This window comes from Siphateles boraxobius, unplaced genomic scaffold, assembly GCF_051911475.1.
Source record: "Siphateles boraxobius isolate OS27281-9 unplaced genomic scaffold, OSU_SipBor_1 24, whole genome shotgun sequence".
Taxonomy (NCBI): domain Eukaryota; kingdom Metazoa; phylum Chordata; class Actinopteri; order Cypriniformes; family Leuciscidae; genus Siphateles; species Siphateles boraxobius.
The window spans coordinates 19,339,425-19,358,492 of record NW_027508855.1 but is presented as its reverse complement, the minus strand read 5'-3'; the positions used below and the strand labels follow the sequence as shown (position 1 = coordinate 19,358,492).

The 19,068-nt window shown below is 34.4% G+C and overlaps 1 protein-coding gene across 2 annotated transcripts in view; it reads right to left on the bottom strand.

Moving 5' to 3' along the window:
- The window catches only part of LOC143749271 (ras-specific guanine nucleotide-releasing factor RalGPS1), a 136,436-nt gene that overhangs the window by 98,874 nt on the left and 18,494 nt on the right, over window positions 1-19,068 (bottom strand). For both annotated transcript variants that reach the window (XM_077241816.1, XM_077241817.1), the window contains exons 2-5: window positions 15,570-15,709; window positions 11,575-11,679; window positions 8,160-8,210; window positions 2,938-3,021 (exon numbers count right to left, since the gene is read on the bottom strand). In XM_077241816.1, the coding sequence (XP_077097931.1) occupies window positions 2,938-3,021; window positions 8,160-8,210; window positions 11,575-11,679; window positions 15,570-15,626 (297 nt within the window). In that variant the 5' untranslated portion in view covers window positions 15,627-15,709. The remainder of the gene's footprint in view (window positions 1-2,937; window positions 3,022-8,159; window positions 8,211-11,574; window positions 11,680-15,569; window positions 15,710-19,068) is intronic.

Here is a 19,068-nt window from a genome sequence, read left to right as displayed (position 1 = left end):
CACCTACATTACAGTATAATTGAAAGTTATCAATTTTAACATTAGGCTTTAAAAAAATATGAAGATTGAACTTAAAACAATCTTCATATAAACCAATTATAATAAATGGGAAATAAAATTATTTTCTATTGGCCCAGTCAGATCAGTTCAGATTTTTACATTTCCTGTTAAAATGCACAAAAAGTTATCCTTTTTGTTGCCTTACGTTCATTTAAGACATTTAACTCCTTTAACTGTGCTTGCGAGGATACTCGACAAAACATTTGGCATAATAAAGTGTGTTTTTGTCCGTTCAAGTGCTGTCTGAAGTGGCTTTCTGTGCGCACGAGTGTGAGATTCACAGATGCGCTCCAGAAAAGCACTGCGTTCTCTTTTGAGTCGTATTGCGTGTGAATGGATTAAAAGCATTTGCATGAATAAGAGTGTGGTCATATAATGAAACGCTAGTCAAAGGTTGATAAAAAATATAAAAAAAATCGCATGCATTAATACATACATTTTGACAGCCCTAATACACATTTACATACATACACACACATAGATACACATGTGTTTTTCTATAAAAAAATTTTTTATAGGACTACTAATACAAAAACTAGGCACAATTTACAGCCACAGCCATTGTTTAAAGCAAGACACAATCTTGGGTGGCCAAGAAAAGTGTCTCAAAGCCCCTCCATCTTTCCGAAGCTCTGGAAGCCAGATCATCATGTTCAGCTTAATGATGTAATAAAACCAAAGACATCGGCAGCCAGGATAGAAGGAATTCTGTGAGATTGACTTTGAGTAGAATTGTGGAGGCTAAGACCATTTCAAAAGGGAAAATTTGCACCGGGGAACTTGATGCTTTTATGTAATTTCCACACACAATCCTGGCTAGAAAACTAGAACAAATCCTCTCATTAAACATATGCCATAAATGTAAAAAGTGGGTCATCAAATGTCTGCTTTGCACTTTTATAGCACTTTTACATATTTTTTGTGAATATGTAAAATTGGGACACACCAGTCGGTCAATCTAATTATGTTTCAGATTTAACGGGAAAGATTTAAAATCAAATTAATTCCAGGCTGAAACTTCATAAATAAGCAGAACTGGAAGCACAATACAGTAAAACCACAAATTTAGTTCAGATTAATTTACGGCCAAAGACTTTTAAATTAGCTTGAAAACCAAACTTGCTTCTGGTTTTATAATTAATGGCTCCTTGAGCTTTGTAATCCATAAGCATCACCAAGTTTGAATAACAAAACAACATTTTAATCATCAAAATTCATTCCATGAACAAAACTGATTCACAAATATGTTCCTACAAGGTTTGCCATGCGAGTTTTACTACTAATCCTAAAGGATGGAGAACTTTGAGAACAAAATATAAATTGCACACACACAAAAAAAAGAGCTTATTGGCAAAATTAGTCAAGAAAAGGGTGAAGACGACGTCAACTTCCATGGAAAAACCTTAAATTATAGTGTATGCAAGTTACTTTTACATGACACAATTCAATACAATTAATAAAAACTGAATTATTATATGCAAAAACAACTTATTTTAAAATATTTTCTAACACGTGTCTTTGGAAGAAGGTTGGTTTTCGCTGTTGGTTGGATTTGGTGGAGTGATCATTTGTGGCGCTTGTGCTCTATGTCAACAACATGTGAGATGACAAGACGAACGTTGTCTAATATAAGAGTTCACAAGCTTGGCAAACCACATATCTCTATTCTTCCTAAAACATGAGCAGAATCAGCAAGCTCAATCTCGAGGTGGAAAGAAACACCAGGCTGGATATTTGCCCATGCATGTGTGATTTGTTAACAGTATTTCCAGCACATATCTAAGTTTTGGGCCATAAGGTTGATAATGATTTTGTGGCACAGTTTGTAGTTTGCTGGCATTATATCAACTACTGCCAAGCCAAAAATACACTTTAAATCCACGGCATTCTAGTGCGGTGAACTCTGTCAGCACACACTTCACACACTTCATATCTGGAAAACTAAAGGAATATATAAATGAATAAGTGAAGCATTTGACTGGGATAACAACAGCTGGGGATGAATAATATTTCCATCAGATCATTATCAGTCAATATCAGAGTTTTTAAATTATGTGCTTCAGTCTGATATCAGGCCATGATTGCAAGCTGATTTAATTGATTAAACAATTTGATTTACTGATTTAAAAGCACTACGCTGTTATATCTATTCAACTACACATTTTGAATAGATGTGTTTGTATATTATATATATATATATATATATATATATATACACATACTGTATGTATATATATATATATACATACTGTATGTATATATATATACATACTGTATGTATATATATATATATATATATATATATACACAGTATGTGTATATATATATATAATTTTTATATATATATAAAAATATATGTATGTATATATATATAATTTTTTATCTATACAAAAAATTATATATGTATATATATATATATTTTTTTTTATATATATATATAAAAGATTATATATATATATATATATATATATATATACACACATATATAATTTATATATATATATATATATATATATATATATATATATATATATATATATATATATATATATATATATATATATATATATATATATATATATATACACACACAATTTTTTGTTTCTTTTTTAACGTTCGGAATCAGCATGTTTTTGTGCAACCCTAGTGACGATGGTGAAATAAAATATTTTAAAAAAATTTATGTTTTGTAATTTAATTGATTCATTTGATTACTTTTATTTGATCTATATAATTTGTTATTGATAAATAAAATAAAATAAAATACAATACAGTAAAATACAATAAAATACAATAAAATACAATAAAAATCACTAAATTCATGAAGCCAGAAAACAAAGAAAGAAACTCTGCAAACATACCAATTGTAAATCTTACCTGGTTGAATCTCCGTGTGAAGGCAACGACATTGGGAGCCAAAATATGTTTCTCCTTTTTGTTCCAACCACAGCTAGCAAGCTCCTACAACACAACAGATGAGATTAACACAATGAGATTAAGAAAGTAAATGTTGCTTTCCTTCCAGTGGTAGTTACTGAGGCCTATAAAGACACTGAAGATACAGAGCCTTTGACGGACAGCATGCATGCATTAAACCAAGTGTAAATGAACCCAGTCTAAGTGATCATTCATATGTTTTTTCAGCTTTGTGTAAGATCTCAAGTTTCCACCTTTAAATCAATATTTATGCAGATTATTTTTTCAACACTCAACCCCGCAGGAGAACTGGGTATGACAGACTTTCAGAGTTTACTTCATTTGCAGCTTACCCGTTAGTTCAGCTAAACTAATGTGTTCGCAATTATCCTCTATTTATACACGGTCACAATTGATTACTGACGCTGCAAAAACACAGAGCAAAAAAGACAATTAGACGGAAAATGATCTACCGCTTTCCAGATGTCTCTCACAGGTCCTGTAGTCAGGGTTAATGCACGTTAAAAATGTATCTAATTTCATTTAAAGATGCAAATTGCAAGCATTTTTGGAGAGATACAAGTTTTTCAAATGACACAACAATAAAACTCACTGAGCAGAATGCATGTCTTCAGACGTAACAGTAAATACCAATAAGCAATTCTTACATTGGCTAAAACCATAGAATTGGAATAATAATTCAAAATGATATGCAGACACATCACATGTCTGTTTGTATGATAATTTTCCAACGACTCTGAACGTGGCTCATCCAATCAACAAAAGATAAGTAACATAATATGTGTTGAAAAGACTTTAGCCTGCGCTGAATGAAAGAAATAAACATTTGGAGCTGAATATAAGCTATCTAACGAGAGACACGTGCGTAATATGAAATACGCAAACAAAAATAAGGTTTTGTTGAAATTGTTGCAATTTACTAAACACTCATAAACTCTTCATAAACACTTGGGGGGATATGGAAAGTTAAAAGACCCATATTTGAATCAGTTTGTCTGTGATGAAGAGACAAATGTGTTAAAGTGTGGTGATGATGAAGAGAAGGATCCCTAGGCCCTCCAGGTGTGTAAGAGCGAACACTTGGAACGCACTCAAACAACTACAAAGAAAACTTGTGAGAGGTCGAAGGTTGCGTTTTTAACTTTCATTACCAGAATGCCTGGCACTAAAGTGCATGCGCAGCACTGTGGGTCGCCTGAAACACCCCAATACAGTCTCTCCTGTCCCGACACCTGCTCTTCACATCACTGATGCTCGGGGACTTGTGGGGTTTTTACATTTCAGTGGCATTTACTGCTCACAAGTGGATGCACAGGCAGCTACAGTCTAGTACAGTCTAAATGTGTGAGAGAGTGAGAGAGTGAGTGAGTGAGTGAGTGAGTGAGTGAGTGAGTGAGTGAGTGAGTGAGTGAGTGAGAGAGTGAGAGAGTGAGAGAGTGAGAGAGTGAGAGAGAGTGAGTGAGAGAGAGAGTGAGTGAGTGAGAGAGTGAGAGAGTGAGAGAGTGAGAGAGTGAGAGAGTGAGAGAGTGAGAGAGAGTGTGTGTGTGTGTGTGTGTGTGTGTGTGTGTGTGTGTGTGTGTGTGTGTGTGTGTGTGTGTGTGTGTGTGTGTGTGTGTGTGAGATTAAATAGCCATATATGTAGGATATGTGTAGATAAATATATGATATTCCACTGATAATAGCACTGAAGTTCAAAATAAGTTTTGTTTAAGGCTGTTTCCATCACTACTGTGGCTGGTTACAATTTTCAGCAATTACAGACTGACATTTCTATCACTAATGGTTCATTTACTACAGTAAATTAAATTAATTATCTCGCACTCATGGAAAGTGGCGCCGGTCAAAGGTTTCGAGACGGTCAGACGATACGTCAACTTCCTTTACGACAAGACAATTATCACTGAAGTTCATTTCGAGATGGGACACACACCTAAAGATTACTCCGCTCAGACAAGACTTGACGGGAGTAAAAGAGGAGGCAAAGATGGCAAAAGCAGACACAGATGGAGGTGGTTCCCTCTTTCCCTCGCATCAGCGGGAAGTCTGCATTCGGGAGGTCAGAGGTCACGCTGTTCCAAGAGACCGAGTAAAAGTGTCAGGAGAGGAATTATGGGTGAATTCAAGCGGCGAGCCGTCGGATTTTACAACTGAATTCTACTAAATTCTAATGCATCTCACATTAACGATGATGAAGATGAATAATGTGATACTAACACAACTATAGCAGACTCTAATAGCCATGAAGATGCTGGATAACATGCAGACGTTTCCTTATTTTAAAGAAACTCATTCTTTCTGCCAAAACCGCTTCTCTTTTTCAGTGCTTTGTTAATCTATTTTCCATTAAACTGATTAATAAACTGTAATTACAGTTAAGACCCACAAATATGCAGCAATCCAATCAAGAGTGTTTTCTTGTAATTAAGAATGGAAAAAAGGATGATCAGCACATCGTTCAGAGTTTTTTACTCTCAAGAGACTGCATTTATATATTTGTGCTCACAATTAAATAAGCTCAACAGATTCCAGGGTTATTATTAGTTAACTAAAACCATTAAAAAGTCCTTCCTTTAAATAAAATATATAAAAAAACGTTTTATTTAACTTCAACTAGTTGCTAAAGCAATATCTCATTGTCATCCATTTTTATTTTTGAAATTTTACTTTCTAACAGTTAAAAAATAAAAAAATAAAACCTAATGCTTTTTATGATAAAATGCGATGACTGGAAATGTAACCAGTCATCATCTAGGACTGAAAAAAAAAAAATACTTTAACACTTTTTAATATTTTTTTTAAAACACAAGTTTTAATAATTTTTACATGCTTATGTCAATTTTAGTAGTTTTTAAGTGGTTTCTTTTTATCTTTAATTGATTTTAATTTCAGTTGTAGTAATTTTAGAACATTTAGGCAAAAAGTCAAATTTTCTAATCTAGTAGCCTATTTTATTTCTGCTTTAATTCAATTGCCCTGATCAGCAAAAAAAATGACCAATACTGCTTAAAAACCAGGGATACCAGCTTAAACCAGCAAAGTTATTTTTTAAACAGCATTGCTATGTACTTACAATGAAACATTATTGGGCAAATGATTCCCCTGTAGACTTCATTTCAGTCAACACATTTGATTGTTTATATAAACCGAGTTATACATCAAAAGCCGGAATTTTCTATTGCCTTTAAAGCCTGAATGATTGTATTAATCACAGAGACACTAAACTAGACTAATGAAAGCTTGAATCCGTGGCCCGCTGACAGACAGATTAAAGCTGGAGCAAGTCGGTTTACAAACTCTCTGTTATGCATCATAATTCTCTGCTATTGAAAAGAAATGACGAAACGGGTTTATGTGTAGCGATAAACACAGCACTGAGGTAATCAGCTTCTTTGGACTCCAGATGTAGAGTCTATTGCTGTGTCTATTATAGCATGTTTTCATCAGCTAATGCTGCATATACTCATGCACACGTCAGGCTAGTGTGTGTATGACATAAGGGCATTTCTCTTGCACTTTAAAACATCTGAAAGATTGAATGTCTGAAAATATGACTACAAACACACACAGAGAAGCAGACATTACAGCATCTTAAGGGCCTATTCCAAAAAAAAACAACATCAGCCATCCGAACTGCACAATTTAATAAATCATACACAGACCTTGTCTTAGAGCAACACAAAACCTCAGACTTGTTTCCGTCTGAAACTTTACAGACTGAAACGAACCCCCTGTATTTATTTGCATAACTCAAATGTTTAAGTATGTTAGGGGACGTGCTAAACGTGCACGGTCAGGGGTATCGGCCAGAGAGTGTGTGTTTCTCATGTAGCACATCATCCTTGCGTTCCCTCAGTATTTTGATCCATGCAATAAAACAATATTTATACTGAAGAACTAGAATTTAGCTTCGATAAAGTCAAGACACTAATTTAAAGATGCTGGTCACCACTAACTAGCCAAGAAACACCAGTGCACTCTTTGGATGCTGAATAAGCTGATATAGCCAAGCAATGAAAGTGGGTCACAGGTGTTCTCGTTCATCCATCACGAGCTATAAGCCAGCGGCATGTTTTCTCACAGTTTTACATCACGGTCTGTCTGAGGAAATATTGGACCCTCTTCTCACTGTCACTTATCCTGGCAAAGATCATGAACTGATACTGAAGTGTTATTCTCTTTCCCAAACGGTGTATAAACATCCCTAATGAAAAACTGCTCGATTGTTAGAATATTCTGCCAAGGCGTTTAATTCACAAAGTCTGCGCTTCCACTGTGCCGCAACTGACCGTCTAAACAGACGCTCAGGTTTTACTGGCAGCTTTTCCTTCTTTAGCTTCAAAATAGTAGCATATAAATATTGAAACAAGTAAGTTTACAATTCCATTATATTATAAAGATGGAGAGAAAAAAATGTTTCATCGTAGACACGCTCTTATCATATGAGACAATGAGGTAATCCTGCTCAAACATCCACGTGTAGGTGCAGGTCAAAGGTTTACGTGGTCGCATTGCAATTACATGTTAAATGGAGGCTGTACAGTGCATATTAATGTACTGTACATATTAATTAACTGAAATGTGTCAGTCAGCATTGAGGACTGAAATAAAATAAAAATAATAAATATACAAATATAATCAAATAAAAAACATACACATACACACACACATATATTATGTGTAATATATATTTATTTTATTTATATTTTTATTTTATTTTAAATTTTATTTAACTTTTTATATATATATATATATATATATATATATATATATATATATATATAATAAAATATAAATAAAATTCTAATGTAATTTAAAATAAAATAAACAATATAAAACAACATTAAATAAAAAATAAATTTAATTGAATAATATAGAAAATTTAATAAAATAAAATACAAAATATTAAATAATAATAATAATAATTAAATAAATAAATATAGGACAATGGAGTGTGGAAATTTTTTTATAAGTCATCATCTAGGACTTAATAATAATAATAATAATAATTATAAATAAAATAAAATCAAAAATAGAATAAAAAAATAAAATAATAATAATAATAATCTTTTACAGACAGTTATGATGCAACATAATTTAATATGTTAAAGTGTATTCTCTAATCTACAAGGTTTCATCCTCGAAACATGTGACCTAGGTCTTACCTCTGGCTGTATGGCCTTAAAAACAGGGGCGTCCATCAGGGTAATTTGGCTCTGAGAAACACAGAAAAGACAAAAATAAAAAGTCACATTTTCACTCAAACTGAGAGCGAGTAATCACACCCATGAGCTCATTTTCCAGCACTGAGTTACGGCGTACATTATGGGAAAGGACAAAATGAAGGAAACAATTCATCAAAAAAAAAAAAAAAAGACCATAATGAAGGTTCAACAGGGTCCTTTAAAACGTAAGTTCCTTAGAAGTCTAAATAAGAGCTTGATGCATGTGAATTATGGCTAATAAACTCTCAAATCCCACAATCAGGCCAACTCATAGGAAACTGTTCTGTTGTAAATCACCACTAACATTATGTATATTATTCAGAGAATGTTTACGTTATTAATCATAGACCATCAGCTGTAGGTGAACTCGTTGCAAAGGCTGTTTTGAAAAATATAGGAACATTATTGGGATAGTACCTGTATCTTTTGTGGACAAGGCAATCCCATAAAACAGTGCAAATAGTTGATTATAAACATTATTAGTATACTTAAAATTCTTTTAAAGCAAGTTTGGTGAGGAAAGTTTATTTATATAGCGCATTTCACATAAAAGGGACAATCATATAAGAAAACATTACAGTAAAAACTAAAAAGTATAAGAAAAAATACAAATTGATTTAAAATGTATTAAAAACATAAAAAAGAAATATAAAATTAAAATAAATAAAAAATTTAATTCAAAAATAAAAATATGTAGTATTATAATTTATATAGATTTTTTTTTTAATTTAATTAAAAATTCTGCTGTTGTTGCAAAACAAAGAGCTAATCTGTCTAAATAGGACTTTTAAAAAACAATATGATGCATAAGAAATAAAAATAATAAAATGTAAGAAATAAAATGGATCAACAATAATTTAAAGTCCCCCTGTGATCAAAAATCCAGTTTTTAATGTTGTTTATATGTCTATGTGGTGTTTTAAATATGAATTTACGCATGGTTCATCATACAGCATAAGTCAACACCATTGCTGAGTATTTTCTACTTAAAACTGCAGTGAACCAAAGACAGTCTCAAAAACACGGTTTAAAATCACTGAATGTTTCTAACGTCACCTTGATTAGATTAGATTAACGTGCCGACAGGCTTTAGCATATCATTAAAAGCGAAACAGCAAGGAGTGTCTCGAGAGATGACAGGTTATCCCGGTATATTTTTCTGTTGATATGAAAAAACGGGTAGATTTAGCAAGTGTATGATGTATATTATGATGTTATGATATATGCCTTTCTCCACTGACGTTCTGAGTTGTTCAAAGCGTTTCTGATGATTGTTAGAAGGCAGCTGTCTGACGAGATGGAGAACGGGAAAATGGTTTGTGTAGCATTAGCAAGACATTATTAGCTGTTTGATAACGTAATCAAGCAAAAGGCTAATCATATTAAGTACCATTATGTGCCCAACATTTTAAAGAGCGATACCATTGTGCAGCGTTTACCTCCGTGAGTTGGCCGAGTGGATCTCTGAGCTGCTGTGAGTGAGTGGAGGCGGGGCTAATTAGCATATTCATGTATCAGTGTATACTAAATAAAGCAAGGGTGTAGAGTTGCATTCAGATATTAAGGCACGAAGATTTTTTTTTTCACAGGAAAAAAATTGTCAATATCTAATCGTGGTGATTAAAGATGAGTTTTAATGGACACAATTATTGACTACAGGGGGACTTTAAAATGTATTAAAAAATGAATAAGAAGAAAAGAAAATAATGTAGAATACATATATAAAAAAACTAACTGGTTCATTGGTCTAAATCATAAACTGTAAAAAAAGATGGACGACGCCCCTTCGCTCTCTTTCATTGGCGAGAAGTGAAGCCGCCATTGTCCTGATATGGCGCTGACATCTTGGGACTTGAGTCTGCGCAGTTGCGATTCGGGACCAGACATGCGCAGTAGTGAGCAGGAAGTAAAGCCGCGAAATCAACGTCCCGCCCTCACTCTCGCTGAATCAATCACAAGCACACGCCTCTGCGCTTTTTTAAGTGGCCTGTCTGCTCCGTTCTCCTCCAATGTTGATGTCTGCTGATTGCAGTACCTGTTAATGTAAGGTAAATGCAACTACTAACCACATAGTCATATTTAAAAAGTAACACATTAATATATCCTGTAGTATTGGATATATTAATGTGTTAATATAGGACCTATACTGTAAAATACGAGTAGCCTACTCATTTTACTGCAATTAAAGAACTATCACAATTTGGTGGACAGCTAAATCAACTTCATATTTAGCTCATGTAGTCTGTTTTAGCTAGGTTAGCATCCTACAATTTATTAATTTATTTTACATGCGCAAAAACCTCAAAGATTGATCGACATGCCAGATCGGTTAGCACATTCTACTGCATAACAACCCATTATGTCGTTGTGAAATAATTAATTATAGAACTTTAAATATTAAATTTAAAGCTCCAATCTCCTCAGTCCTCCAAAGATCCTGAAAAAATGTCCGTTGTTGCTTCAGTGACTACTTTGCTCAGAGAACCTGTCAATCACAGCTGTCAATCATGTACACCACAGCGCTGTTTTTATAGCATCAAATAACTAACTAAAAACAAACTTATTTTAAAAACAAAAACTTGAAATTACATCAGCGTGATAAAAACTACAGTAAATGACACTATCTTTGGAAAAAAGATATGTGAAGTGTAATTTAAATGTTTAGTTGGTCTCACGTCCGGTTGAATAACATGGGGAGGCGGGGTTTATGAGCTATACTAGGACCGGTCACCGGGGGGCGATCGAGACGCTTTGGCTTCACTTTTCAGGGCTTGTGCGGCACGCTTGGTCTAAATGTGTCTTTGTTTTACCTGATCTAACCATCTGAAGAGTGTCCTAAACCCCCTCTAAAACCAGCCAACAGACCAGTTTGACCCGGCCAGGAGATCAGCTAACACTGGTAAGAACATGCATCCTTAGTAATACATTGACAGCCCAGACAGCAACATATTGTCGGCCCAGATCCGGCCCACATATGGTACATGTGGATTCCACATGGCCCAGATATGAGCCGGATCAGGGTCGACACTATGTTGCTGTCTGGGAGCAAACTACACAGAGCATGACAGCGAGCACAGACTTTTTCAAAACCGTTTGTTCCAGAAGTATTTTCCCTTTCATTGTGTCCACAAGGATGCCGAGTATTGGAGCTCATGAGGCCCAGTGTCCATCAGGATGACGGCACGGCAAGCTTCTGGAACAGAGCTATTGTTTCCAAACGGAAAGGTCCCAATTGACCAGGAAAGCTACCAATGAGACTCATGGAGCTGTATCATTACAGGACAGGACAAATGATGTAGAACGAGAGTTTTACACCAGAAAAGGCATCAAATTGAACGATGACAGTTTTACTCACTGCAAACTCCTCTGGCGTGACTTTCAGCACATCAAACACGACGGCATCGTAGCTCTTCGCATAGTCAGCACTCGGGCCGTCCGCAGACACGGAGCTGTTGCTTCCCTGAATATGAGAAAGAAGCAATATAAAGACAATAAGATGTCAACCATGAAATATTACAGATGCTCCTAAATTCAAGAACAATAACAGAAGAGAGGGAGGGATGCAAAAAATGACAATTCATAAACAAATGAAAGACAACCAGAAATCAAAACTGACCACAATTACGGTCTAACTAAAACGTTCCTGTTTTTATTGTCCTGGTTTGAGTTATTTTTTGATGATGACTGTATATTATCCCTGATTTGTTCTGGTGTGGCTCTCATGTATTGACCACCAGCCGTCACAGAACACATCATGCCTGTCGTTAAAAAATCAGCACAGTTCTTTCCATGGAAAAGTAAAGTTGTGGGGTTAGCGTGAGGTTTTCATGGCAGATGTGGTATATGTTCCTCACGGGACGACTGCCAGCGCTGGAAAAACCAGGAAAGTTCCCGGAGCTTGATTGATCTTTGATCTGATGATAACAGCATCTGAATGAGGACGCGTGTAAATGTCCATACATGTCCAAAAACATTTTATTACCATGGTACTTTCTGATACTTTCCTGTTAATAAAAAAAGAGCTGACCCTTGAAAAAAAAGTACCATGGCATTACCATACAAATGTACCATGCAAAAACACAGTCTCAGCACTATGAGGATTACAAATTGATTGATTTTAAGTTTCAGGTCTTAAGTTTATTGGTCACACACACAATCATACACAGTACGGCCTGCTTTGTATGACTCTCAACAGAATACAATAGACTAGATTTAAAATGTGAATGAATGACAACACGATAGCATTATATAGACTGTAAGGAGATTGAAGAATTAAACATGTACATACACTGCCGTTCAAAAGTTTGGGGCCGGTAAGATTTTTAATGTTTTTAAAAGGAGTAACTTATGCTCACCAAGGCTGTATTAATTTGATTAAAAATACAAAACAAACCCAGTTATATTGTGAAATATTATTTCAATGTAAAACAGCTGTTTTCTATGTGAATATATAAAGTGTAATTTATTCCTGTGATCAAAGCTGAATTTTCAGCATCAGTACTCCAGTCTTCAGTGTCACATGCAGTGCCGGCGGTATGGGGGGGCATTAGGGGGCAATGCCCCCCCAAATGTATTTTATGCCCCCCAAATTGAATTATGATAAATATTATGATATTTATGATAAATAATAAAAATATATGTCCACAAACTGCTCATTAGCTGAAAATATAATAAAGCCGACCTAAGACCACAGTGTGGCGCTGTGAGAACCCCCCCCCCCCAAATCACTTGCACGTTAATACATGAATGAAATGACTTTCAATTGGTGCGAGATTCCTGGCTGCATTCAAAACAAAGCAAACAGATGAAAACTTATAAACTGTTTTGATAAAGGTAACTACATGATGCTTTTTTAATAGTAGGTTATTGTAAACGCTTATGTTAGAGCAAAGCAGAATAAAGATGTGTAGCTTTTTTTCTCTCTTCCCCCAGTGAGATAGCAGTTAAACTACTATCCTGTCAGTGAGAGACTGTGTGCATGTTCGTTAGCTTTGTTTATAATAAAGCTGTGGTCAGAGTCGGTCTTGCAATTTTTTTTTGTATAGCCTAGGCCTATTTAACCCTTATTTAATCAAATTTATTAAGAGTTGAACGTCTTGCAACAATGTGTAATGGTTTATGTGTTTATTGTATGGGTTGCATCACTTCATGGTAATAGCTAACAGAAAAGGCAGTAGCAATAATAAATATAGGATATCTGATATCCAAAAAAAAGTCCCCATACCTCGTGCCCACCCATTGAAAATAAATGCCCCCCTGCTGAGCGCAGTCTGAAGCCGGCTCTGGTCACATGATCCTTCAGAAATCACTCTATATGTCTATATGATGATTTGCTGCTCAAGAAACATTTCTGATTATTATCAATGTTGAAAACAGTTATTTATATTTTTATTTCAGGATTCTTTGATTAACAGAAAGTTCAAAAGAACAGCATTTATCTGAAATAGAATCTTTTGTAAAATTAAAAACTACCGTTCGAAACTTTGGGGTCAGTAAGAATTTTTATTTTATATTTTGGGGGAAATAAATCAAATAAATCAATACTTTTATTCAACAAGGAGGAATTAAACTGATCAAAAGTGACAGTAAAGACATTTATAATGTTACAAAAGATTCTATTTCAAATAAATGCTGTTGTTTTTAACTTTCTGTTCATCAAAGAATCCTAAAAGAAAAATGGTACACAAATGTTTTCAACATTTACACGATAATAATCATAAATGTTTCTTGAGCATCAAATCATCATATTAGAATGATTTCTGAAGGATCATGTGACACTGAAGACTGGAGTAATGATGCTGATGCAAAACCATTTAAGCATCATGCAGGAACATGGCAATCATTCAGCATTACACCGTTTTGAAAGAAATTAATACTTTTATTCAGCAAGGGTGCATTAAATTGATCAAAAGTGACAGTAAAGACATTTATAAGGTTGAAAAAATATTTATTTTACAAATTAATACTGTTTTTTTATTACTTTCTATTCAACAAAGAATCCTGAAAAAAAAATGTATCATGGTTTCCACAAAAATATGAAGCAGAACAACTGATTGATAATTATTAGGAATGTTTCTTGAGCAGCAAATCATCATATTAGAGTGATTTCTGAAGGATCATGTGACACTGAAGACTGGAGTAATGATGCTGAAAATTCAGATTTGAGTAATGATGCTGAAAATTCAGATTTGATCTCAGGAATAAATTACATTTTATAATATATGACAAGAGAAAAAAGTTATTTTAAATTGTACTAATATTTCACAATTTTACTGTTTTTATTTTTGATCAAATAAATGCAGCTTTGGTGAGCATATGAGATTCTTTCAAAACATCTAAACGAGACCAAACTTTTGAATGGTAGAGCATGTATGAAAATAAGAGTATTGCCATCTGATAGCACAGTACCAGCACAGGACATCTGTCAGTGGAGGATCTGTGAGTTTCAGGTATTGGAGGTAATGCCAGTGGAAATGAGGATGCCAGAAGCACTGCCTCATTCACACTGTCTGTCATTCAGAGTCAAACACTCAATATTCTCCACTGCAAACACACAACTGTCCATCAGAGAACAGACACCTGTAGAGGACCTGAGTGAGGACAGCAAGTGCACTGACGCAATGACATACTGTAACCCCACAGAACACAACAGAGGGTGTTTTACCCGTGTGTGACGACGAGGTCATTATAATATATATATATATATATAATGTATACAAATATTGTATAATAGAATTTTGTTAACCATCACATAAAAATTATTGTATTGTCCAAAAATGTTTTAATGTTGCTGATTCAGGCCTGGTATTTACTTGAAGTATGCAAATAAAAAAGAACTGTAATTAACAGTATACCTAAACAGTGTTATTTTAGTATCATTGAGATTGAAATTACTGAGATCATTGGGATTTGTTTTTACTTTGAATTTCCCATTTCATTTTAAAATTTTGGTCATTTTTATCAGTTATTGTTTAAAATGTCTAAACAGTTTTATCCATTTTTAGTTATTTTAGTACATCAAGCAACTAGCTTAAGTAACATTTTTTTTTTTTACATTTATTTTTTATTTCAGTTAATATTTATCATTTTATAATATTTATTCCAGTATCACAGAAATGTGTTATGGTTTTAGTTAACTAGAATAACCCTGTACATGAGTCACTAAAGAACCGCATTGTTATAATTAAATAAATCACTCTCTCTGTCCTATCCTCTCATACTGCTGAAATAAGGAAATATAATTTTCAACGATGACACTTGAACAAAGGCAATGAGATAAGAATTATGTATCATCAGTTAATCATTTTATAAGATTAATATATTAAAAAAAGTTAAATGAGGAGTGGTTACCTGAGAGGAGGCGGAGCTAATGCTGGTGCCATCCGATAGGCCGTTTCTACGGTACATGCTGGTGAATCAGCCAATGGGGTGCAGATGCCAGGGCAACAGCGGCCCTCAGCCAGACCCCACACATGACAAATCATCCATTCCTGGAGACACACAGAGGAGACATATACACCAGTTATATACATTATATATATATATATATAGTCATGTTCATGGCATGCACATACAATTATCTTCATTCTTTATTACTTTTCAAGATTATGATGAGGTTCAAACCAATGTTTGAAATACAATCAAATAATATAGATCGGACAATGATTAAAATTATTGACGCATGTATCTTAGGTCCATTGCAAAATATTAAGATATATTATGCACTATAAAATAACATTAACTTGAGAGTGTAAAGAGTCTGACTCAATGTCAACAGCAATGCTTCATGGGAGTGTGTGATTACAGATGTGGGTTCAAACCTTTGACTAGTGGTCTTTCTGTGTGTGTGTGTGTGTGTGTGTGTGTGTGTGTGTGTGTGTACTGTGTAGGGAAAACTCTGATCCTAAACTTCTAAGGAACTCCAGAGGGACTGGGTTTGCTCTGTTTCCCAGATGGCCAGAGGAAGTCGCATCATACCTGACTGACCGATGAACCGCCGGGTCGGGAAAGAGCGAAACAAATAGGAAAGAATGTGACTTACAATGGAAATCCTCTCGGATCACTCAGACAGTGATCAACACGCGTAATGGGTTTTGGGAAAGTTCTCATCACTCAGCTGGAGATCTGAAACCCCATTTTGGTCTGAGATTCGGGAAATTTCATTTACAATGACAGACACGTTGCTGTAAAGAAACTGTTTTAATCTCAGCTCCAAATGTGAGAAGGTTTTTATCAAGCACATCATATAACCATTTCAACTTAGAGATGTTGCTTTGTTCAGACTTCTTACATGTAAACATTTCACTCACAATCGAAAACAGGACATTCATGCCCTTTCTAAATGAACAAGTGTATTGCTCTATAGACTTACTCTGGTATTCACAGCTCAAGCTCCTTTACATCCAGACCAACTAAACTGCAAAAACAGCTCATAGAAATCATCATGCTTATGTGCTCATTAACATAAGACCACCCACATTTACATATCAACATCTTCAGTTTTATCGGCAAGCACTGCTCAGAAAATTCTTTAAAAAAAAATCTAGTTCATTGTGTTTAATATGGCCTGTTACTGAAGCCACATCAGAGGAGCTGTGATGACCTCTAGTGGCCTTTACATGAGTTTATGTTCAGTCATAAGTAGATCCTCAATGTTAAATCCAGTTTTTTGGCTTATTATCAATACAATTATCTGAATCTACAACATAACTTCATACAAGTTACATACACAAAACAATTTGTTGACTGTGCAAGGGGATTATAAGAGAATATTTTGGAAATAATAGTTCAGCTGACAGAAAACGTTGAGATACTGTATGTTATATTGATCTATGCACTCTTTTACTACAGCATCAATGATGTACCAGTATTTTGTGAAAATTGTGCCAACGATATACATTAAAGGAGATGGAGAGGTAAGGGAGCTGAGCTCCCTTATTTGGGGAATAAAAACAGAAGGAAAAAAAAAGTACAAAATTGTGGCTACTTAGTATTAGTACCACTGGCAAAAAAATATTAATTTATTAAGGTTTTACATTATTGGCAATAACTGAGGTAGTAACAATGATATATTGCTGGTTTTCATGGTAATCTTTTATGTTAATTAAGAAGACTCTTTAAGGTGTTTTACCTTTTACTTTAGGTTGTTAAAACAAACCAGTTTTCAGTAACAAGACATGAGTAAGTAGCGAATGGGCTGATTGGAGATCAGGGTTTACCTGGTGTGTTTGTGCTTTATGAACTGTCTCCAATGATGGTGAAATTCACAGAGAAGCAAAGGTACGTCTCCTGTTATTGTTGTTCATTCTCATTTCATTACAGTGCATACATTCTGTTCACATAACTTGAATAATAACTTTAGCATTCATAAGATCCTTTATGTAGAGACCAAAAAAACGAAATATGAATATAAATGAAAAAATAAATAAATACACGCCTGGGCCCGTATTCATAAAGATTCTAAGAATCCTCTCAGAAAACTCTTAATTTAGCTTAAAATCTTTTACGTAGGAGTCTTAGCTTAAGAGCGATTCGGGACCTGATTTTAAGTATAGGGTCTATTCTAAGCCTTCACTTTGAAATTACATGTGTAATTTTTCCTATTTGACCATTCTCACACACACACACGGACACGCGCGCACACACACACACACACATTATATATGTGTATATAAATCCTTTTTTTTATTTACCATACTGTTAATTTCCTATAAGGTATTTGATTGGATTAGAATGATAAAAATTGTTCCACTGTCTATTTAAGTGGTGGTTTGAATGTTGGTTTTAATGTAACAAACATGGAATAAAAAACAAGAAGGACAAGACAGCTCAACTGGACAGAGGAACAGTGTTTACTGTGAGCCCAGTTAGTGGATGAACACAAGGCCATCCTTAAAGGAAGATCAGGCCGGGTGTCACAGCACAGAAGGAGACGTGGGAGCTTATAGCGGTTAATAATAAATTATATACGGTTCATTCCCCCTGCTTGTGCGGAAGCCTGCTATATTCATAAATGCATTTTTTTGAGCCTGCAAGGTGGGAATGTCCAGTGTAAATAAAATGAACTGCGACACAATAAGACACAATTCTGAAAGTGCTGTAATGGTTTGTGATCATTGCTTACAGAAGGTTGTGACAGACCCAAATCATCACTGCTGCATTGATGCATTTTCCCAGCTGCCAAATATCTTAATGTACAGTAGTGATTTAATATCTGGCACTACACCATTCCTGCGCTGTGTCGGAGATGTTATTGTGTCTCTAATAAAATCGGTCACAAACATTTTCCCTGCACGATCTAATCTATATGGTCTTATTAACTCACTGTCATCTATTGTCTGCAACACATTTCTTCTCTCTCTTCGTCTTTCTGCCATTTTCTCCTCTGCTAAAGAAACTCTTAAGCCTCTTAAAAGTCCTCGTCCGTGCTCCTAACAATTTTGACCTTAAGACATCTTTAAAGGGTTAAGATGCTTTCTGATTTACTTTTTTCTTTACTAGGATTTTGTCTTTAATTTTAAGAGTAAACGCTCACATTTCTAAGAATTTATTTAGAATTTTGTCACTAGGAGCTACTCTTTGCATTAAGATTCTTTATGAATACGGGCCCTGATCAAAAGTTTGTGGTAAAAACATTTTAAATATTTTTGAAACATTAAACGCTTCTGCTCACAAAGGCTGCCGTTATTTCGTAAAAAAAAAGGAAAAAAAAGAACAGCCTTTATTTGAAATATAAATATTTGTAAACATTTTAAATGTGTTTGTTACATTTGATCAATTTATTGCATCAACATTCTGTTGTATACTATTATAGTAAAATAGCGACTACTAACAAAACATAAAAATATAA